General features: G+C 41.2%; 1 protein-coding gene across 2 annotated transcripts; it reads right to left on the bottom strand.

Annotated features, from left to right (window-relative positions):
• Window positions 1-6,503: 6,503 nt before the first annotated feature.
• prrc1 (proline-rich coiled-coil 1) lies at window positions 6,504-20,255 on the bottom strand. Of its 2 annotated transcripts, none has more exons than XM_039779100.1 (9): window positions 20,142-20,255; window positions 18,914-19,049; window positions 13,857-14,249; window positions 12,745-12,890; window positions 12,501-12,603; window positions 12,263-12,423; window positions 11,545-11,648; window positions 11,098-11,200; window positions 6,504-10,620 (listed from the first exon to the last, which is right to left on the bottom strand). In XM_039779100.1, the coding sequence occupies exons 2-9, from the start codon at window positions 19,008-19,010 to the stop codon at window positions 10,411-10,413; spliced, it is 1,317 nt and encodes a 438-aa protein (XP_039635034.1). In that variant the 5' UTR covers window positions 19,011-19,049; window positions 20,142-20,255; the 3' UTR covers window positions 6,504-10,410. The 2 variants fall into 2 exon arrangements, with proteins under 2 accessions (XP_039635034.1, XP_039635035.1); XM_039779101.1 differs by lacking the exon at window positions 20,142-20,255 and adding an exon at window positions 19,931-20,108.
• Window positions 20,256-23,372: the final 3,117 nt, after the last annotated feature.

The following is a 23,372-nucleotide window of genomic DNA, read 5'->3' on the forward strand; positions in this document are numbered from 1 at the left end:
TGCGTTCTTTCAACTTGGGTTCACTCGTAACTGTGACCGACGCATGCCGTAACTGTACCGTAGAGGCGGAGTCGATTTTGCATCTTGCATTCTATAGTAGGCGACATTACCTCGGGTTTAGCAGCTGACCCCGAGCGTCCTGGTGTCAATAACAAGCGCTGCCTGAATTTTCTGATAACCGCCGAGCCTGAAATCATTTCATTGTATTGTTTCTCCCGGTAGTGGCTCCGTACTATCAAAGTGTATGTTGATGTTACCCATGACAAGATCATGACTAGTGTTCGGTTGTAAAAAGTTAAAACCATGCTTATGTTTTGAAAACATTGTTTAATGGGGCCTGCAGCTAAATCTAATCAAGTAACTACACTAATCAGCATTTGTCTGGCTCACACCTTCTCTAGCTTCTAGAGCAGGGGTCACCAACACGGTGCCCGTGGGCACCAGGTAGCCCCCAAGGACCACATGAGTAGCCCTCAGGCCTGTTCTAAAAATGAAAATTGAATATTTATATTATCCGTTTCCCACCTTGTTAAGTCATTGTTGATAATTATTGTGAGAAATCATTAACATGATCAGTGTCTTCACATAGATGGGAATCATTAATCGTTAATAATCATATATAACTAAAGGCAAACTGAGCACATTTGTTATTTCAGAAGAGTGTATCAAACTGGTAGCCCTTCATATGACTCAATACCCATGAATTAGCTCTCAGTTTAGAAAAGGTTGGTGACCCCTGTTCTAGAGAATCATCAGGTCATATCAGTCATTTAGCATACAGGAGAAAGCTCCTTGTCTCCACACATGGAGATCTATTGTATCTGTTTTGGGGGAGCCATCCCCTGTTGGGCCAGACTGGGTTAGAACAAAGGAAATGCATATCTCTGTAGAATCGACATTACCATGATAAACAACCTTAGTCTGTGACCTGAAATTCAGAGGTGTGTCCTTATCCTGAGAGACAGGAATATAATTCGGATCCTGAGATGATCCCGGGGCTTCTATCTGTGACCCCGCAAGGGGAAGCATTTTGAAGACCGCTGTTTACAGTGTATTGTTTTGTCATGTCGCATGGCTGATTGATGTAATTCCTGAAGAGGAGGCATTTCAACTCAGTCCACTGCTGGCAGTGTTTTATGTTTTATTAGGGCCCGAGCACGAAAGTGCAAGGCCCCAACGGTGCCTTGCACTGAAAGTGCGAAGGAACCTATTGTTTTTCGTCAGATTATTATTATTTTTCCGAGTCCTTTGTCGCGTTTTTGAGGGGGTTAGCATGCACGAAAACTCACAAAAATTTGATAACATGTCACAACTGGTGAAAATTACAAAGTACTGTAGTAATTGGGCTCGGGCGTTGCCAGCGGGCTCCATAGCGCCCCCTAACGTGCGCCTTAATTCCGACAAAAGTAATAAGTTAATATACCAACTTTTGAGGGAACATAGGTCTCATCTTGAACTCCATTGTGCTATTTTTAGAAAAAATTACAAAATTCTAAAATTTCTGAAATCTTGTTTTTTGTGAAAAAAAGTTCATTTTACGAACACTTGTTTGAGGACTTTAGGATGCACGAAAACTCTCAAACTTCTGCAGCCATGTGCAGAATATTAAACTCTTTCATCTGAATACAAATTTAGGCTTGGGAGTGGTACGGTTGCTCTATAGCGCCCCCTAATTGGTTTTAGCACTTGGGCACAATTTTGACAGCCTCAGTATATACGAAAACTCACAAAAATTGGCGCCCACATATACACCTGGGAGCATTGCGAGACTGTACATCGATTTGGCTCATACCTGTAAGCGGGCTCCATAGCGCCCCCTAATGCATGGAAGGCCTTAACTTGGACATAGTTGCTCCAATCTTCACCAGATTTAATACCCATATTGCTCTAATCATTGCAGACATATTTCCCATTTACATTCATTAGCTCCGCCCAACCGGAAGGCGGCCATATTTAATTATGCATTTTTCAGGTGTTTTACATTCCTTCGAACTCGTCCTAGGCCGTGTTTTCAATCTTCTTGAATCTTTGCAGGTAGTACCTGTTGACCCTCATGACAAAAAGTTATCCAGAGAATTTTGATAGTTGAAAATATGCGCAAGTTATAGAAACTTCCTGTCTAAACAGGAAGTTGCGTTATCTTAGCAACAATTATTCCGATTGGCCCGAAACTTGACAGGATTGTTCCGCATGGCCGGATTAGCATCTGTGCCAAACTTGGCGGTAATCGGCCATTAGATGGCGCTGTTTTAATTTTTTTAAATTAATCAGCAAAATATTGATATATGGGAAACCTATTCTGTCTAACTACTCCTGAGGCGTGAGTCCGATCGGCACAAAAACTTGCATACAGACTCAGAGGACTCTCACGGCAAAAAGTTATCAAAAGAATTGTGATAGCTAAAACAATGCGCAAGTTATGGAGAACCAACTTCCTGTAGGTGGGTGTGGAAACAGGAATGGCTGTATCTTGCTCTATCTTGTTTTGTGTCCGATGGACACAAAACTTAAAATAGTTGTTCCTCATGTGCCAATACCAAATATGGCATCAATTGGCCTTTAGATGGCGCAGTTTTAATTTTTTTTTAATTAATTAGCAAATTCGCTTTGAGCGAAACCTCCTTTTTTTAACTCCTCCAAGAGCGTGAGTCCCATCTGCACAAAAATGTGCACTTAGACTCGGTGGACCCTCATGACAATAACATATCAAAATAATTTTGATAGCTAACGCAATGCGCAAGTTACAGAGGACCAACTTCCTGTAGGGGGCTGTCGAAACAGGAAGTTGCGTATCTTACCAAGACCTATTCCGATTGCCACCAAATATGACACAGTTGTTCCGCATAAGGGCTTGAGCATCCATGCCAAATTTAGAGTGAATCGGCCATTAGATGGCACTGTTAGAATTTTTTTTATTAATTATTCACATTGCGATATATGGGAAACATACTTTGTCTAACTCCTCCTGGGCCGTTAGTCCAATCGGCACGAAAACTTTGATATAGACTCGGTGGACCCTCGTGACTAAAAGTTATCAAAAGAATTTTGATAGCTAACACAATGCGCAAGTTATGGAGGAACAATTTCCTGTAGGTGGGTGTCGAAACATGAACGGTTCTATCTTGGCAAAAGTTATTCCAATTTACATGAAACTTAGAATGTGTGGTCTACATGTGATGTTGCATTTGCCAGTACCCCCCCGGGGCAAGAAGCGAGGGCCCGTCATCGCTGCTCGCAGCTTTAATATTTGATTGGGTTTTGACTGTCGTTTTCATCGTGTTTTATTAAACCTTTTGCTTAACTTTCAATTCGACCCCAGCCTCTCCTTCCTCCTCAGAAATCTAAGTGACACGTCTTTTAGTTTTCTTAACACTAGCTTGTGTCGATGCACGCACAGACTCTAGGGCTTTCTGCACAGAGAAAAACTGAGCAAATGATGTAACTGCAATGATGACCTTTTTCTTTGTTCTGAGGGAAACAAAATGGACAAGAGCTTTTTACATTTGGTCTACTTAAGAGGGGAAATCATTCGTAAGAAGAAATGGGATCACTGCAAACCAAATTTGGGGCACTTTTTTCAAAAACGTTTTGAACATGACACCCCAAATAGATATGTTACAAACAGAAAGACTGTGTAATAGCATATGTTTAACTAAATATGCACAAAGTGTATTGTTTTAATTTACTTTTCATGCTGGATCAGCCCCAGCTTACATCCAGGACATGGTCCAACCATATACCCCAACCCGCTCACTCCGCACTGCATCAGCCAAACTGCTTGCTGCCCCCTCACAGCGAGGGAGAACTAATCACTCAACGAAATCCGGACTGTTCACTGTCCTGGCTCCAAAATGGTGGAACGAGCTCCCCATCGACATCAGGATGGCTGAAAGCCTACACATCTTCCGCCGAAGGCTAAAAACACATCTCTTCCGACTACACCTCGGATAAAAAAAAAAAAAACTCTTGAAGCTGCACTTTCATATGTCTCTTTGTAGCTTTGCTTATTTAAAGCTAATGTACTTGCACTTACTACTTGTTGTCTTGAGTTTGAACCTTCAAAGTTGACAGCACTTAATTGTAAGTCGCTTTGGATAAAAGCGTCAGCTAAATGACATGTAATGTTATGTAATGTAATGTAATGTAATGTATGAGTTGATTAAATCTATGTAATTGTAATACTCTCATCCCTGGTATGATCATATATTTTTTTCGCAAATGTTACAAACTTAAAATGTTAAAAATGGCTATCATCATTTAAGTTATAGCGATGTAATAGGGAACTACGCCCATTTTCAAAATAAAAACATTCCTATGGTCTAGGACAGTCCAAAAATATTAATAAACATGAACAACTCTCCCAAATCCAAAAACTAGACAGGTCCAACTCAGATTTGTGATGTCATCAAGTATAACGTCTGCTCCATAGAGAATGAGTTGTGAAGGCTAGATGGTAGATGACACTGAGAGCCCCATGTTCTGAGTGTAACGGTACATTTTCACTTTCACTGACAACTGAGAACACTACAGTAGAATAAAGAGAACCAAATCACTCTCCCATTCATAGTCTATGGAGCTCCAGGCTTTATACTTGATGACATCACTTCTCTGGTTTCTGTCTTTAGGTGAAAGTTCACAAATATGAATTGAACTTTCCTAGATCATGGAAATGAATTCTTCATTAGGTGAGTGGTCCTTTGACGGAAGACTCACTTCATGTGTTTTTTCACATTAACATTACATTACATGGCTGCTCTCAATTTCCAATGCAGCCTTTCTTTTAAAAATGATTAGACAATATAATGTTAAAGACCATGCAAAACCCTGGGAGATTGGGAAAGAGTTAATCAGTAGGGAGTGATATTACTCATCACACAATAATGTTGAAGCACAAAGCAAACTTAACTATGCTGCCGGTAATTTTGCACCAAGGCTGAATTATATCAAAGAGACTTCAGATACAGTATTAGGGGACCACTAAGGTCTATATAAAAGAGACTTCAGATACAGTATTAGTGGACCACTAAGGTCTATATAAAAGAGACTTCAGATACAGTATTAGGGGACCACTAAGGTCTATATAAAAGAGACTTCAGATACAGTATTAGGGGGCCACTAAGGTCTATATAAAAGAGACTTCAGATACAGTATTAGGGGACCACTAAGGTCTATATAAAAGAGACTTTAGAAACAGTATTAGGGGACCACTAAGGTCTATATAAAAGAGACTTCAGATACAGTATTAGGGGACCACTAAGGTCTATATAAAAGAGACTTCAGATACAGTATTAGGGGACCACTAAGGCCTATATAAAAGAGACTTCAGATACAGTATTAGGGGACCACTAAGGTCTATATAAAAGAGACTTCAGATACAGTATTAGGGGACCACTAAGGTCTATATAAAAGAGACTTCAGATACAGTATTAGGGGACCACTAAGGTCTATATAAAAGAGACTTCAGATACAGTATTAGGGGACCACTAAGGTCTATATAAAAGAGACTTCAGATACAGTATTAGGGGACCACTAAGGTCTATATAAAAGAGACTTCAGATACAGTATTAGGGGACCACTAAGGTCTATATAAAAGCATCCAAAGAGCACCATGTCATGGGACCATTAACAAATAACGTACCTCTTTATATATTTTATTGTGACTTTAGAGACTCTACAGACAGTATACGCTACCGGTCAAAAGTTTGGGGTCACTTAGAAATTTCCATTCCACTCCATTATAGACAGAATACCAGCTGAGATCAGTTGCATTGTTTTTTTAATCAGGGCAGCAGTTTTCAAATTACATTATGTGCTTACATAATTGCAAAAGGGTTCTAAATAACTAAATAACTAAATAAAATTGAATTGAATCCATATAGAGGTTTACTCAACGCAGCAGCCGTGGGTTCGACTCCGACCTGCAAATGTCATTTCCCCCTCTCTCTCCTTTCATGTCTTCAATCGGTCCTACAGATAAGGGCCTAAATTGCCCCAAAAAATGAGCATAAAAAAGAAAGTCTTCTCACTTACAGTTTGGTCGACATAAAGCCCTCAAAAAGCAACTTAGCCATCCAAGAAAAAAGGTCGAAAAGTGATACAAACACGAGCAGAAAACACCCCAAAAACTTCAGAAAAAGCGACAAAACGTTGAAAAAGCTACAAAAACTAGGTGGGCCAAAATGTATTATGGACGAGAGGCCTTGAGTTTGACATATGTGGTCTACACTGTGGTATTCTACCGAAGTTAAATATGTGGAAGAAGAGCCAATGGAATCTGTTGTCACTAACAGACAGACAGCCATCAGCAGTCGGTTAGACCAGAACAGCACAGGGAAAGAAGAGGCCTTATCAAACATGGGTTGACTTTACTCCCACTCAGCCGTGAGTACGTGCGTCCAAAGAAGGCGATGGGACACGAGCAAACATTAAAATCAGACAGATAAAAGTCATCCTGGCTCGCAGCAACTACAGAGTGAAATTTAAGGAAAAAGAAATATCATTAATCAATTCCAACAAACTTTAATACCGTTCATTCCTGATTCTCACCTCGGACTTAGAAAGACATTCATCAATGCAATGAATTCTGGGTTTAAAAGAAAAGAAAATTAATTGATGTTAATCACAATCCTGCAAGGTGACCGTTTGTCTCATATGAGCCAACCTTATTTTTATCCTGAGGGCTTTCAAGAGACTTTAGACAATATGTAATTGTTGTTCCAAAAAAGCCTGCCTTTCTTAATATGGCAAGCAGAACATTCATTAACCTACAAATGAACATGCTGCACATTTTTATTTATAGGACAAACATGAGATACAAAACATGTCACAACGGTGAGGGGGATTCCAGTGGTGAAATGGTCCCACTTTACAGTACATTAATATGACCCAATATTTGTATGATTATTGTTAGTAGCATTTGTAATTTACTCCATTTGGTCACAGAAACAGATCTCTGATCTCTGTAAAAAAGCATGTCCATCCATCCGTTGTCTGTCTGCCTGCCTGGCCTGTCTATGCATCTCTCCCTTATAAGACGATCAACAGATAACTTAAATGTCAAGTTAATGTAATGTAGAAAAAAAAAACATGTAGCATCGATACAAACCTGCATGAAAAAGGGATTTATTTAATTTGTGTAAAAAGGCACATTTAGGGGACACAAATGAAAGTGCACAGTATGATCTTTCCACTCAAACTTCACAAACAGAGTTTAGTGTACTGTATGAGTAACTTCCGTTTCCGACAGTGTTCCAACTGCCTGAAGAAGCAGAAAATAAATTAAGTTTCTTCTTATCCCATCGCAGGTTACTGTTAGCATCCTGCTGCTATTACTCGTGGGTTTAAATACATACAGCACAACAATGTGCAAAGATGTTGCCCGTAAAACAAGCAAGAATCAATGAACTTCATGTTGTGATTTTCCAAACTAATACATATCTAAAACATATCACTTGGTCCATCAGACAATTTTAGCTGTGTCCCAGTTGCACGCTACATACGGATTCTAAGTGGATTTAGTGCATGGCCACCTTTGATGTGGATTACCAATCAGTGTTGATGGTAAATGTAGGTGATTGAAGCAATAACCTCCTCAGTGTATGCTACTACATTGGCTGCTCACGGAGCTGTGCAGTTTTGAGCATATCATACACTTCATTTCCTGTATTCTGGTGAACTTTTATGCATCGACTTATGGTGCAAATGTCTTTTAAATATGTAAAGAATTTATTAGATATTTGTAACCCTCCCCCATCCCCCCTGTAAATTATGCACCGACTAAATAAAAATAGAGATCCCTATTTGGCCTGGAGCAAATGCTTCAACACAATAAACCATGATCACACATTTGCTTCATATTAAGTCAGTGCTTTAAGAAGCTTCTACTGGCCACAGGGCCCCCTCTAAGGCCCCACAGGGCCCCCTCTACGCTCACTGAGCAATTTATGGTCATTAAAAAAAATAAGAGAATATGCCACATTAAAGCAGAATATCAGCTGACACCATGAAGGCTTTCAGGTGTTACCTGTGTAAAAATCTACTTCTAATACCTTTATTATTTAATTTCATTATTTTAAATGTTACATGATAAATTCATTTGTGTTTAATCTATTTACCGCACAGCAAATTATTAATATAAATTTCCAATGAGCAATACATTTATTTACAACTTTATTTATCTCTAAGGGCAACACTGAATTGCCCTCTAGAGATAAATAAAGTTGTTTAAATTGAATTGAGTTTAGGAATAGCGTTAATAAATAGCGAGGGTGAGTCAAGGTGGGTTAACGTTCCCTCTAGAAAGTTCATACGGCCACGGTGAGGGACATTTGTTTTAAACAAAGAAAGGAGTTATTTACAGCTCAAAAGAAATTGTTAAAGAAAAGAAAAAGAAAAAAAGAACCGAAAAGCGGACGGTGGATCGATGGCTCGAGCAGCTCAGAAAACTCAAATATTCACCCAAATTAAGACGCTTAGAATAAAATGTTTACCAGCTACTTAAGCTTTTGAAATGTGAAACTAGCAGTAGCGGTTACTTCATGAACAGTACATAAGGTTGTTGAATACTAATAGTACTCTCCAAACTGTAGTCCAAAGTGGAATCAACGCTGTTACAGTATGTAGTGGCGGACTTCAAAGGTCCCTAGTATCCCAGACCTAACCCAGCTCCACACTCCAGGGGTGTCAAACTCATTTTAGTTTATGGGCCACATCTCCCATCTGCAGTGGGCCAGACCAGTAGACCTCTCCAGACAGATCAGAAACTTGATCTGCCACAGAGTTTCTTGTCAGCTTGATGTTGGCAAACACTAGTTGCTTCTGCTCCGACAGCGTTCTGAAGCCATTGTAGGAAAAATAATCATGTTACGGACCCGGGAGAGAGGGGTAATATCCTGAGAAAAAACTGATATTCTCTGAGATTAAAGTGGTACATTTGCAATTGGAATGAATTACTTCTCTGCAATTTTCACACTTTAAGTCATCCAGTGGGCCTGACTGGTCCCTTTGGAGGGCCGGTTCTGGCCCACGGGGCGTATGTTTGACACCCCTTACTTAGTGTAGCTGGGTCAGAGCATTGGCAGTCTCTCTCTCTGTTCTGCTCCGTCTGGCTCTACCACATTTTGGATTGGCTCTCTTTTTAAAGTCTTTGATGATCTCTACTAACATAGAATGCCACTGGGACACAGCCCATGTAATAATCTGGACAATAACCAGAAGCATTCATAAAAAAGTAAATATTGCCACAATATTTGTTAAGGTTGTTGATATTAATATACATCATGTGTAATAATCTTTTATGAAGGACGATGAGATGATTCCATAGTAGTTAAGGGGAGACACTACACACAAAAACAGTTTTTGGGCTATTCTGCTTCCATAACAGGTCTTCTTTATCACATGTGGAAAGAAAACATTTATTTGACAACAGGTTGCCTATTTGTGTCTGTAGATTTGTCCTAAATTCACCAAAAGTTAGCGTTAGATAATGCCTCATAAACATTTCAGAAACTTGTAATACAAAGATTGTGTCAGTAATCCGTTGGGGAAGTTTAATGCTTGCTGAGATCTGGTAGTTAAATGTTGACCCTACTCACCTGTAGGCTCTTCTAAATGTCTCAATGTTACAATCTGTATCTTCAAAGACTCTTCAGTACACTTCCATCCACCAAACTGTCCACTGTCACTCCTCTATATATTTGGGAGACTTTTTACACAGGGCTTTGTTTAGATATCATTCACAGCCTGATTCATACTATTTATTCAGAAAGACATGGAGAAAAGGGATTTTTTTTAATGGTTGTTGACAGAATTTTGCGGATTTATGATAAAAAGAGATATCCAAAATTAAACCTAATTCGCTTTGTAGAAAACTGACTAATGTCAACAAAATGAAACTAGAACTTTGAACCAGGCTCTATATTATTAATGTTCACATTTCTGTTGTGGAAATGTCGGCTAATTAGCACATATTTTAATAAAATAAGGCCTCATTTGCATATTTAAAATGAAAATTTTAAAATTTCAGAAAACCTGTAGTACAAAAAAAAAAAAAGAATGGTCTTAATGTAATTGTTCCACTGGGGAAGTTTGATGCTGATATCCGTTAGTTGAAATATGTCTGTTCCCCCCATTCCCCTGCAGTGTCTCCCCTTAAAGGCCGAGTAGGCCGCTAGAGAGGATCTAGATATGGGATGGCCTCTCAGTAAAACCCTTCTGACATGTTGGGACCTCAGTAAACATCTCGGAGCATTAACGTCTTTTAAAGAAATGTGCATTTGGCTTCGCCCCGCGAGGACAGACGGCGGATAGATGGCGAGATACGAGGGGAACTCGCTGTCCCATCAGCCAGTTTTTCCTCTGACGTGTCTCTGCCTCCTCCAGGTATGTGACAGGAAGTGGAAGCACTAGGCCTCACACAGTCCTGGGGGGGAGCTGCTGTTTGTAGATACCAGCCAGGGCTTTGGCGGCGCTCTGGATCATCTGGCGCCGGGCCATGCCCGTCATGGCCTGGTGCCAGTCCGTCCGGCTGACATTTGGCAGGCTGCGCTCCAGCACCTCGCCCACTGGGACGATCAGCCCGGACCAGCGCAGGCTGTAGTCCGGGGGGGTCAGTGACTGAGCCTGCACAGGGGGAGGTTACACACACAGTTTGATGAGTCGCTGGAGCTTTCTGTCTGATGTGATCATGAATAAAAAGTTTCTAAGGCTGAAGCTTGAAGTGGCTACAGTTGTAATACCGCTAACAGCTATTTTCTACCGGGCACGTCTGCGCAGCGTTCCGGGCACGTCGCCACTCCCATTCAAGTCAGTTCTTGATATCCCACCAGCCGCGTCACGCCGCGTCCTTAGTACAGATAACAGTCTAGCTTCTTTTGCTCTTTTCAGAATCAACATGGTTTAGATAGTCAATGAGAAAATGTAGATGTTGGTCATAATTAAACAGTTACAATCCGACAGGCACACTTGCACCTTCACTCTGTTCTCAGAACTTTAGTCTCAAAATATCTTGACATTTTGTCTGGAAATCTCAACCGTATTATCAGAAACATTAGGGTACTGTAATAAACCGGCATGCAGTTGACAGTTGCTGATGCGTACCTGTTGGACGTGATCTAGGGCCACAGGGGTTGCCTGCGTGAAGACCTCGATGCGGATGCTGTGACCAGGGTCCTCCAGGATCAGACAGCCGATGTCAAACCACCTGGAGACAACACAGGGGTTCTGACATGAACCTCCCACACCTCACACCTGGTTACAAAGGCCCAACAAAGACACTTCTTCCTCTAGCGGGATTTATGCTTCGGTGGAGGCGCCACGCAGAGCTTTCTCCGTAGCCTACGTAAGCAGCCTGAAGTTTATACTTGTGCGTTGGTGTGTGTGTCAATCTCTTTAACAGAATAGCAGGGCCGGCGTGTGTGTGTGTGTGCGTGCGTGTGTGTGTGTGTGTGTGTGTGTGAGAAAGAAAAAGGCCTGCAAATAGTTTAAATAAAAAAACAGTTTGGTTTCTCAGAGTGAGTGTGTGTGTGTCAGAGGTCTTGTCCTTACTTGTCAGGAAAGAGCTCAGCGATGAAGTTTTCCAGAGAGACCACTGGCTGCTTCTCATGGATCACACCAGCTCGACGCAGGCTATCAATGCGTTCCTGAGCCCCCTGCGCACGCACACACACACACACACACACACACACACACACACACACACACACACACACACACACACACACACACACACACACACACACACACACACACACACACACTTTATTTATATAGCACTTTACAGTAACCAGCAGGTATCCAAAGTGCTTCACATCAGAAACCAAGATTAAAACACACATCATATTACACATCATCCAATAAAAAGAATGAAACATAGAAACCGTAAAATCAGAAAAGGTTACATAGAAATAGGACACACATTAAAAAAAATGAGTTGGAGCGAGATTAAAAGTGACTCAGTCTCAAGAAATGGCTTATTATAAAGGTATACCCAGATGTTTGGATAGCCACATTCTAGCACAGCTTGGTAATTCAGTCTTGAAGAACAGCAGGGAGAGAATGAAACAGGGTTTGTCTATGTATAAACAATAAGGACTTGTATTTCTAATTTGTCTATAATTTAGGATAGAACACTGGAATTGTCAGCCAGTTAGAAGTCTGTAGCTGAAACAATCAGTTGATTCATTTACTGGTCAAAAGAAAAGAAAATCCATCAGCAACTACTGTACCGTATTGAACTGAATATAAGATGCAGCAGTGGACTGACCTTGACTCCAGCTGCGTAGCCCACCGGCTGCGGGGCGATGTTGGACTGACCGGGCTCTCCAGTGACCATGGCCATCCCAAAAACCTCCTGGAAGGCGTCTCTGACGGCCTCCACGTTCATCTCATCTGAAGTCACCACGATGTCAATGTCCCCGCCAGACTCTGGAGAGCAGAAGTACATTTATGGAACGTTTATGGAGGACAGCTGCTATCATTATGGGCTGATGTAGTCCACTTACTGATGTATGGAGCCATGCCAGGATCCAGAGTGGTGATCATGGACTCCACAGAGTGCTTGGTTCTGTCCAGGACTGTCTTTACGACAGTGTTACCTGCTACTCCCTGAGGACACACACACAGACAAAACATAGGACATGGCAGTCAGAGCAGTGGGCAGGGCTCGACTGCTAAAGCACGATCATCTCCATGTCAGGAAAGGGTTTTAAAATGTCGCCAAGCCACATCTGATGAGAGCGGGGTTACCTTAAAAAAGCCCCAGATGCCTCCACCAGCATTGGTGTGTCCAGGTCCTCTGGGATCCTCCTGCTCCTCTGGGAAAGTGATGGGAGATCCAGCATCTAATCCTCCTGTCATGGCTGGCTGCTGAACCATGGGGTTTGGTCCCACACCTGGAAGATATCATTGATGATTTTTAAAGCCACATGACAAATGTAATTGTGTTGTATATAAGTATTTATAATGATATAAATGCCATTAAAAAGGCATGAGCTCTAACTTGGCTATAACTGCAGCATTTCATGTACTGATACATCTACATGATCTTTTGGGGCTGGGTGTGTAATGGGAGGGGTTAGGATTTTGATTGCATAGCTTTGTTGGGAAAAGGGGTTGGGAAACTGGTTTTAGGATGTGACCATGATCATTTTATTGATGCAACTTTGCACATACTTAAATTATTGTAAATTAGGTGTGAATGTGTTTGTATGACTGTATATTCTGATGTTTTGTACTACATTTGCATTGAATATTTATTGTTTTACCTCGCTGCCTAGGGACTACGGGCGGAAAATAGCAATTGTGCTACAACCTGGTGCAATGCATCTCTCCTTGTTCTTATACAAGGTCAATGTTTAAAGTTATAGTGCGTAGTTTCTGTCTCCCCCATGAGGAATTCTAATTAATGACAACAAAACTGTTGGCATGTTCACATGAAAACAAGCCTTCGGTGATTACACACCACCCCCCCCACCCCTCCTCCACACAGTTGCTTGTAGCCAAGGAGGGCACGGAGGATTAAAAAACATGACGGACTCTTCAGAAGAGTCTTTAGAAAGTCTGCAGATGAGACAGTCTTCTGAACATAGCCATAGTGAGAAATACAGAGAGAGTTTGGATTAACGGGGAAGCTCAAAGGATCAAACTTTATTCTTAATCGTCACATAGACATAGTACAATGTAGTGAAATTCTGTTACTGCATTTAACCCATCCTAAGTACTAGGAGCAGGGGACAGCTATACATACAGAATCCGAGGAGCAACTCGGGGTTCAGGGTCTTGCTCAGGAGGAGCCTGGGACATGCCACAGTGTCCCTGAGCAAGTGTGTGTTACAGGAGAAGACGAGCGTGGCTCTTACCTGGCATGGCGGCAGGACTGGAAAATGTCGGCATCAACGGTGTCTGCGGAGTACGACCGGCATGACCCCGTGTGATGTCATATCCTGCACTCATGGAGAAGCTGGATACAGGCGGGCCTGAGGGAGGGGCCGACATGCCGGGAGCCAAAAGGGGAGGTGGCCCGATGGGAGCGGCCAGAGGGGACAAAGAGGCAGAGGTGGGAGAGGGAAACGGAGAGCTGCTGGTGAACGGTGAGGCAAGGGTGGATGGAGGGGGGAACGGGGAGGACAGGGAGGGGTTTGCGGCCACAGGGCTGCTGAAAGCAGGGAGGGAGGGAACAGGGGAGAAAGCGGTGGAGACTGCGGGGGAACCGATGGAGCTGGTGCCAGGGAGGGACAGAGGGCTGGACAGACCTGAAACAAGAATGTTACACCTTACGCTTTGGCTACATTGAACGTGTAACTTATGCAGACCGTTGGCGAATGTATCTTCAAACTGGCTACACCAGCTGTGCACACACGGCGTAGGATTGTGTGAGTCACAGGCGAGACGCTGAGCCCTCCCCCTGGGATTATTGTTGTTGCCGCTGCCAGTGTTGGGGAGTAACGGAATACATGTAACGGCGTTACGTATTCAGAATACAAATTATGAGTAACTGTATTCCGTTACAGTTACAATTTAAATAGTTGGTATTTAGAATACAGTTACATTGTTAAAATCAATGGATTACATGACGATACTTCTCTGTTTCACGAGTTTATTCACTCTGAATAAATTAAGGCAACTTAATGCATTTTCCAGAAGCCCCGATATGAAATAGAAAAATAGTTATTTGTGGATCAGTCACAATGGAGTCGGAACCGCACGACAGAGCCAGGGCAGCAATAAGTTTCTATCTTGGAAATTCAAACAGCATTTCACATTAAAGAACAACGGGAGAAAATGAAATATAACTGTGCGAGTGCAGCCTCTGCTTGCCAGCAACCAACCTGCTTTCAGCGTCCAAATTACTCCACCTCCAACCTGAAGAAGCATCTTAAAGTAAGTTATTTTTTAATTAGCCAAGAGTAGTCGTCTGCTGTAGTTTTACTGGTCACCTTGCTATTTTAACATTGACGTGCGACTTAACATTCTCCTACGTGCTGATTTACTAGCTCCAGAGCCGTTTAAAGACTGACTAGCCCCGTTTGACATGCTAGCTAACGTTAGCTAAAATTAGCTTGTGGTAGCTTAGACCGCGGTCAGATTTTTGTAGTATGCAGTTCGGGACTACCAATACAATAATCTATCTGCTTGTTCAGGTACACATTCAGCTAGTTGGAATAAAAAGAACACACCATTATAGGCCTGTTTAGTAAGCTGGATGTGATAGCTGCATTCCTACACTTATAAAACGCAATTCAATGTGGAAGTAATCCTGAAGTAATCCAAGTATTCAGAATACGTTACTCAGATTGAGTAACGTAACGGAATACGTTACAAATTACATTTGTGGGCATGTATTCTGTATTCTGTAACGAAATACGTTTTGAAAGTATCCTTCCCAACACTGGCTGCTGCTGCTGCTGCTTCAGTTTTTGGAGCCGACACAGCGCTGTGAAACATCAATCTACTGTCAGCTGTTATCGGAGGACGCAGGGAAGGGAACCAAGAAATAAAAACAAACTCTCAAAATTAAACTGCCAATACGCTCAGTGACAGTCTTTTTCCTTTATACCGGTAGTTTCTAGTGATGCACCGAAATGAAAATTCTTGGCCGAAACCGAAAACCGAAAAAAGAGGAAACCAAGACCGAAAACCGAAACCGAAACACCGAAAGAAATTAAGCCAATTATTAGTACCATTGCATTTATGGCTATGACTGTGTACTAACTTTACTAAAATCAAGGCATTGCAATTGTATAAATTAATATTAAAGTTTAATTAAAAAAATATCTAGCAGAAATATGGCTACAATCTGATAGTCACATACAGTATACAGTAGCCTAAGAACAGAATAGCTTACCTATTGTTATTATTATTATTATTATTATTATTATTATTATTATTATTATTATTATTATTATTAATTGAGGCACTTTCTTGAAGGATTTCACTGAACATATCAGACAACGAGGGTGCATGCCCCTCATCTGGTGCAGCGAGACAAGTCTTTGTTTCTGCGCTCTGATCTCCTGCGCTGGGCGCTGCGCCGTTCCCTCCGTCTCCACGCGGGTTCTCCGCATCCATCGCGGCCTGGATCATTTCTCGTGCGCCCTGCTTTATTTCCGCATCCAAGTAATGGTCTTTATAACGCGGATCAAGTACAGCTCGATGAAGTGCAGAGGATCCGAACAGATCTCACTGAAACGGTGCTGACAGACTCTAAGAGCTACTTTTCATTGTTTTCACCTCGCGGGTCCGTCTCAACCTCGTTGCCTAGGAGACGCTTTGCAGGTGGAACGGATCGGGTACTGACACACGTGCAGGTCGCGTTTTCTGTTTGCGTCATCACAACATTTTCGGCCGTATTGTTTCGGTGATAAAGGTATTTCGGCCGAAAACCGAAAATGCCCTTTTGGGCCATTTTCGGCCGAAAATTTTCGGTGGCCGAATATTCGGTGCATCCCTAGTAGTTTCATTTAAAAGACATATAGACACTTTATGATCCATTTCTGTGTAAAAGGGCCGCACACAGCTCGCGTCAAAAATATAAAAAGACTGCCCTATTTTTCCGCTTGTAGAGCGGATCTCGGCGGAGCAGAAGCACCAGTACACGCTGCTCTCGTGTCCTAGGTTGGTAGTTTCATTGATTATAGTGCAAGAGTGTAGAGCGTGCAATGTACAGTGCCTTGCGAAAGTATTCGGCCCCCTTGAACTTTTCGACCTTTTGCCACATTTCAGGCCTCAAACATAAAGATATAAAACTGTAAATTTTTGTGAAGAATCAACAAGTGGGACACAATCATGAAGTGGAACGAAATTTATTGGATATTTCAAACTTTTTTAACAAATAAAAAACTGAAAAATTGGACGTGCAAAATTATTCAGCCCCTTTACTTTCAGTGCAGCAAACTCTCTCCAGAAGTTCAGTGAGGATCTCTGAATGATCCAATGTTGACCTAAATGACTAATGATGATAAATAGAATCCAGCTGTGTGTAATCAAGTCTCCGTATAAATGCACCTGCTCTGTGATAGTCTCAGAGGTCCGTTTAAAGCGCAGAGAGCATCATGAAGAACAAGGAACACACCAGGCAGGTCCGAGATACTGTTGTGGAGAAGTTTAAAGTCGGATTTTGATACAAAAATATTTCCCAAGCTTTAAACATCCCAAGGAGCACTGTGAAAGCGATAATATTGAAATGGAAGGAGTATCAGACCACTACAAATCTAAAGACCCGCCGTCCCTCTAAACTTTCAGCTCATACAATGAGAAGACTGATCAGAGATGCAGCCAAGAGGCCCATGATCACTCTGGATGAACTGCAGAGATCTACAGCTGAGGTGGGAGACTCTGTCCATAGGACAACAATCAGTCGTATACTGCACAAATCTGGCCTTTATGGAAGAGTGGCAAGAAGAAAGCCATTTCTTAAAGATATCCATAAAAAGTGTCATTTAAAGTTTGCCACAAGCCACCTGGGAGACACACCAAACATGTGGAAGAAGGTGCTGTGGTCAGATGAAACCAAAATCAAACTTTTTGGCAACAATGCAAAACGTTATGTTTGGCGTAAAAGCAACACAGCTCATCACCCTGAACACACCTTCCCCACTGTCAAACATGGTGGTGGCAGCATCATGGTTTGGGCCTGCTTTTCTTCAGCAGGGACAGGGAAGATGGTTAAAATTGATGGGAAGATGGATGGAGCCAAATACAGGACCATTCTGGAAGAAAACCTGATGGAGTCTGCAAAAGACCTGAGACTGGGACGGAGATTTGTCTTCCAACAAGACAATGATCCAAAACATAAAGCAAAATCTACAATTAAATGGTTCACAAATAAACATATCCAGGTGTTAGAATGGCCAAGTCAAAGTCCAGACCTGAATCCAATCGAGAATCTGTGGAAAGAACTGAAAACTGCTGTTCACAAACGCTCTCCATCCAACCTCACTGAGCTCGAGCTGTTTTGCAAGGAGGAATGGGCAAAAATGTCAGTCTCTCGATGTGCAAAACTGATAGAGACATACCCCAAGCGACTTACAGCTGTAATCGCAGCAAAAGGTGGCGCTACAAAGTATTAACTTAAGGGGGCTGAATAATTTTGCACGCCCAATTTTTCAGTTTTTTGTTTGTTAAAAAAGTTTGAAATATCCAATAAATTTCGTTCCACTTCATGATTGTGTCCCACTTGTTGTTGATTCTTCACAAAAAATTACAGTTTTATATCTTTATGTTTGAAGCCTGAAATGTGGCAAAAGGTCGAAAAGTTCAAGGGGGCCGAATACTTTCGCAAGGCACTGTAGCTGGCCTGTTACTGTGCTCCATCTAGTGGACTGAAAAAACTATTCATGTTATAACTCTAGTAGCAAAAAGGTTAAATTCTGATGTGCAATTTATATGATAAAAGATACCTGGCGTCTGTGTATCAATCCACCACAATATCGCCATACCATGTTGTATCGATTTTTTTCCCCACCCTACAAATAACCAGGGTTTTTCCTGAATAGAGAAATGTTTGACACCCCCCAAAGAGGTTTTAGTCAGCCCCAAAGGGAAATCATCAGCACCAAAATGGTACTGGTAAGAAATAAGAATAAAAATAGCAATTCAAATCCTCTCTGAATGTGTTTTAGCAGCAATTCACCAACAACAAGCAGAACATAAACTGGAATATGAGAGTCAGGCTGTACCGGACTCTCACAGTTATTTATTTAAATATTAATATAATTATTTAACCAATTTTGTTAACTGGGGTTTTATTTACTCAATCATGATATACATTTTTGTTCATTACATTGTCAGAAATCACAACAAGAGACCAAGAAAATGCATAGATTTCTGTCAAATAAGGTAACAGACTCTTCGTCTTACTGTACGAGGATGGGTAATGCTTACTGCCGTGTTACTGCTATGCCAGATCATGTCTTACCTATGGTGATCGGCGGGGGGCTGACTGTGGCAGCCACAGTCAGAGGAGGTGTAGGGCTGGCAGGAGGCGTAGTCTCGATTCCACTCTCTTCCATCATCTTCTTGGCCTTATCCCTTCACTTCAGCCCAGAATATAGCTGCAGGAAGATGTTGGGATTGATCAGGATGTGTTCATCCTGTTGTTAAGCCAATCAATTCTAATGTCTGCATACAAACACTGAGGATGCACCGTTCTATTTAACCTAGTGAACGGATATTAGGCATTGACCACAGATGGCATATAAAGACTTGGATTAAATGTGTTGATATGATTCATTCAGAATAAATGTGTTTATATGTAATCCCTGGTATAACATGATTAACATTAGTTCCATACAGTAAGCTATAGATTATAAATTGGGAGAAAAATTGAGCACTGGAATCAGATCTGTATACTACAAAAGGTAGAAGATACTGGGAAATTTGAGTATCCAGCAGCTCACACATTTAAACACGCATATACAACAGAGCACATACTAGGGCTACCTTCTCGTCTTTGATTAGTCGACTAATGAATCAGTCGTTTTGGTTTAAGTCGACTAAAATTCCTTTAGTCCAATAGTCATTTTTGATGCTTCTTCATGCTGCATGACTTATTTCCGAGAAACGTATGAGCACATTTCTGGTAAACACAAGATTTAAAGTGGTGCGTTTGCATGACTCTTTGGAGAAACTCAACTTTACGGATCTGATTATTGAATCAACTTATCTATAAGTCGACTACGACTTTCTTTATTCGAGGACAGCCCTAGACTGAGGAGGAAGTACACCGGTTAGAATGGGACTAACTATTTCAGACTCCCAAGCTTCAGCGCGTTTTGTCCAGTGTTGTCCCGGGTTAATGCTCGTCTGTGTAAAAGCAGCGGGACGCGTAACGTTATCGCTGTCTAATGGAGATCCGTGACGCCATGTACCGTTGTTTGCCTGTTTATAAGCGACGCGACATCAAAATGTTGGCAGTTGGAACCTCTGGATTTACCATACAGCCTGTGGTGTGAACTGGATTCAGCGTTAGCTTCATGTAACACTCCGCTGTAACGTTACACGTGTACAAACCCACTCAGCTCGAGCGAACGACAGATGTAGATACAGAGAAAGTATCATGTCTATGTTCTAATTCTCCAGCTACAGGCGTCGGTAAATCTCACGTCTCGTTTGGAGGTTACAGGACAAGGAGCTCGACTACTCACCTGCTAGCTGGACTAGCTCACTGCTCCCATCAACAACCAGCGACCCTCTTTGATGGCGTCACGTGTTGCCACGTCTGCTCGAGCGTGACTCCTCCCATTACCGGGAGCGCCCGGACACGCGCATGAAGGCTGTGTGGTTATTTATTTATATATATATATATAAACCTATATAACAACAATCTCTCTATTAATGCATATAGGTCCTGTTTGTGCATGTGTGTGTATTTCCAGCCTGTGTGTAATGTGTAATACCAACAGAGTGCATACTTAAAGTGTTCATATTATGCTTTTTGGCTTTTCCCCTTTCCTTTATTGTGTTATATATCTTGTTGTGCACGTTATAGGTTTACATATATATATATATATATATATATTTTATAGGCTCAGAGCTGAGGTTGAATAGCTTTAGTTAAACTTAGGTCGATATGATTATAAAAATAAGGAAAGATTCATAATATATATTCACTTAGTATTTAATTCAGTGCCTAAATTGGACCGCAAAAGGTGACAGTGCCCTCATTCAGCAGTTGCGTAACATGACATGATCATTGCATGTCTGATACATTTATACTGAGGCCTATATCTATATAGGTGACCCGTGAAGTTGCCTATTGGATGATTCATCTTTAGCAGCGCTGTCAAACTCACCATTCTCTAAGGGCCACACTGGACAATGGGAATCACATCAAGGGCCAGACATTTATAGGAGTTTATTCATATGCTTTTATTTATTTAAAAAAGTCAAGCATCTTTGACTGTATGATTGCATGTCTCATATATAGTCTTCTCACTTACAGTATGGTCGACATAAAGCCCCTGTTGCTGCTGGGGGGCTGATGTCGAGTGGAGCAGTCTAGGAGGAACTCAGTCCTCCAAGTCAGGAAATAAGCTGAGGGAGTCAACGAGTTCTAGGAAAGGGTTCCACGTCTCTAGGAATGTCGAGGTAGAGCCTTTCAGCCTTTTGAAGCATGATCGGTCTCTGAGCTACCAGAGATGTAAACTCCAGGACCCGCCTCAGTGCAACAGGGAGGTCAGCGTCAGGGGAAATGCCAAAAATGGCAGACATCTCTCTGTTAATGCATATAGGTCCTGTTTGTGCATGTGTGTGTATTTCCAGCCTGTGTGTAATGTGTAATACCAACAGAGTGCATACTTAAAGTGTTCATATTATGCTTTTTGTCTTTTCTGTTATAATGCTATAATGGCACGCCGTCATACTCTGCAACCGCCTAGCTAGCAGTACTTACTGAGCATGTGCGACTCCCATCATGGTACAGAAGTGAGATGTCTCACTCTGTAGCTAAAACAGAGAGCTCAACACACAGGGTGAAAAGTGGAGCTGCAGCAATGTGCAGTACAACAAAAATATGGTGTTTTCTGAAAATTAAACCAAATAAACCTATTCTGGTACAACCTCAAAATATAATTATGAACCTGAAAATGAGCATAATATGAGCACTTTAAAAAAACAGTCTGCTCTGATTGGTCAGCGTTTCCGGGTCTCCAGCATCTTCACTTTCAGAGTCTCTGCTCCATCATTTCAGTCAGGGAATGACTGTAACGGCACTGTAGCAGCACTTTCTACCTATGTATAGTACAGTTGTGACAACACAACTGTACAGGAAGTCTTGACGCCTCGTTTAAAGGCACAGTTTCTGAATACAGGCTGTGTGCATTTCTCTATGGATTGAGCATTTTGATACAGTATTTATGCAGCACCTTCACCCGTTTTATAGTCCAAAAAGACATGGTAATCTCACTTGTCACAATATTAGACATTTAAAAAGCATAAATGCATCCGTCACATTCTTCTAAGAAAACCCAATTTCGCCCAGAAATAGAAAAGGTAAAAAGCACACATTTTCAAATAAAAGTATGCACACAAAATAAAAAAAGTAATTCAAAGAATGGCCATGGCCAAAATTAATAATTACTGTAAAGTTCCATCATACAAACCCTGCATAGAACATGTTACTGCAGTAAAAGTCTGTAAGTATCATCAGGTAAATGTTAAATGTTAAGTTGAAAATGTTAGTTAAAATTTTCTCCCATTGTGTAAAGAGTAAAGGATCCAACCAGCTGTGTGTTTAATGGTCTCATCATCTCAGCGTGACTTGTAGCCGTTATATTGTCGGCTAGTTTACTTTAGAATCAAACATCAGATTTTAGAAACTACATGTGTTCTGTGTGCAGGAATCTGAATGTGTAAAGTAACTAGTAACTAAAGCTGGAACAGATGAATGTAGTGGAGTAACTAAAGTAACTAGTAACTAAAGCTGGAACAGATGAATGTAGTGGAGTAACTAAAGTAACTAGTAACTAAAGCTGGAACAGATGAATGTAGTGGAGTAGTGGAGTAACTAAAGTAACTAGTAACTAAAGCTGGAACAGATGAATGTAGTGGAGTAACTAAAGTAACTAGTAACTAAAGCTGGAACAGATGAATGTAGTGGAGTAACTAAAGTAACTAGTAACTAAAGCTGGAACAGATGAATGTAGTGGAGTAACTAAAGTAACTAGTAACTAAAGCTGGAACAGATGAATGTAGTGGAGTAACTAAAGTAACTAGTAACTAAAGCTGTAACAGATGAATGTAGTGGAGTAACTAAAGTAACTAGTAACTAAAGCTGTAACAGATGAATGTAGTGGAGTAACTAGTAACTAAAGCTGGAACAGATGAATGTAGTGGAGTAACTAAAGTAACTAGTAACTAAAGCTGGAACAGATGAATGTAGCGGAGTAACTACAGTAACTAGTAACTAAAGCTGGAACAGATGAATGTAGTGGAGTAACTAAAGTAACTAGTAACTAAAGCTGGAACAGATGAATATAGTGGAGTAACTAAAGTAACTAGTAACTAAAGCTGGAACAGATGAATGTAGTGGAGTAACTAAAGTAACTAGTAACTAAAGCTGGAACAGATGAATGTAGTGGAGTAACTAAAGTAACTAGTAACTAAAGCTGGAACAGATGAATGTAGTGGAGTAAAAAGTCCAATATTTCTCTCTGAAATGTAGCGGAGTAGAAGTAGAAAGTGGCATGGAAAGAAAAGACTCAAGTAAAGTACAAGTACCTCAACATTTGGACTCAAGTACAGTACTGGAGTAAATGAACTTTCCACTAGATTATGGAAAAAAATATAATCACGATTATTTCGGGCAATATTGAAATCATGATAATTTAACATGATTAGTTGACTTCTGGAAAGATGTTGCAATTATTGAACTTAAA

The sequence above is a fragment of the Perca fluviatilis genome, chromosome 17 (assembly GCF_010015445.1).
Source record: "Perca fluviatilis chromosome 17, GENO_Pfluv_1.0, whole genome shotgun sequence".
Lineage (NCBI taxonomy): Eukaryota > Metazoa > Chordata > Actinopteri > Perciformes > Percidae > Perca > Perca fluviatilis.

What these genes read in the sequence shown, in the direction of transcription:
- prrc1 (XM_039779100.1), bottom strand. Translation starts at nt 19,010, where the DNA reads ATGATGGAAGAGAGTGGAATCGAGACTACGCCTCCTGCCAGCCCTACA. An exon ending in GCTGAGCTCTTTCCTGACAA is followed by an intron (nt 11,201 to 11,544) that starts GTAAGGACAAGA and finishes TGTTGTCTCCAG; the next exon opens with GTGGTTTGACATCGGCTGTC. An exon ending in CCCTAGATCACGTCCAACAG is followed by an intron (nt 10,621 to 11,097) that starts GTACGCATCAGC and finishes CCCCCTGTGCAG; the next exon opens with GCTCAGTCACTGACCCCCCC.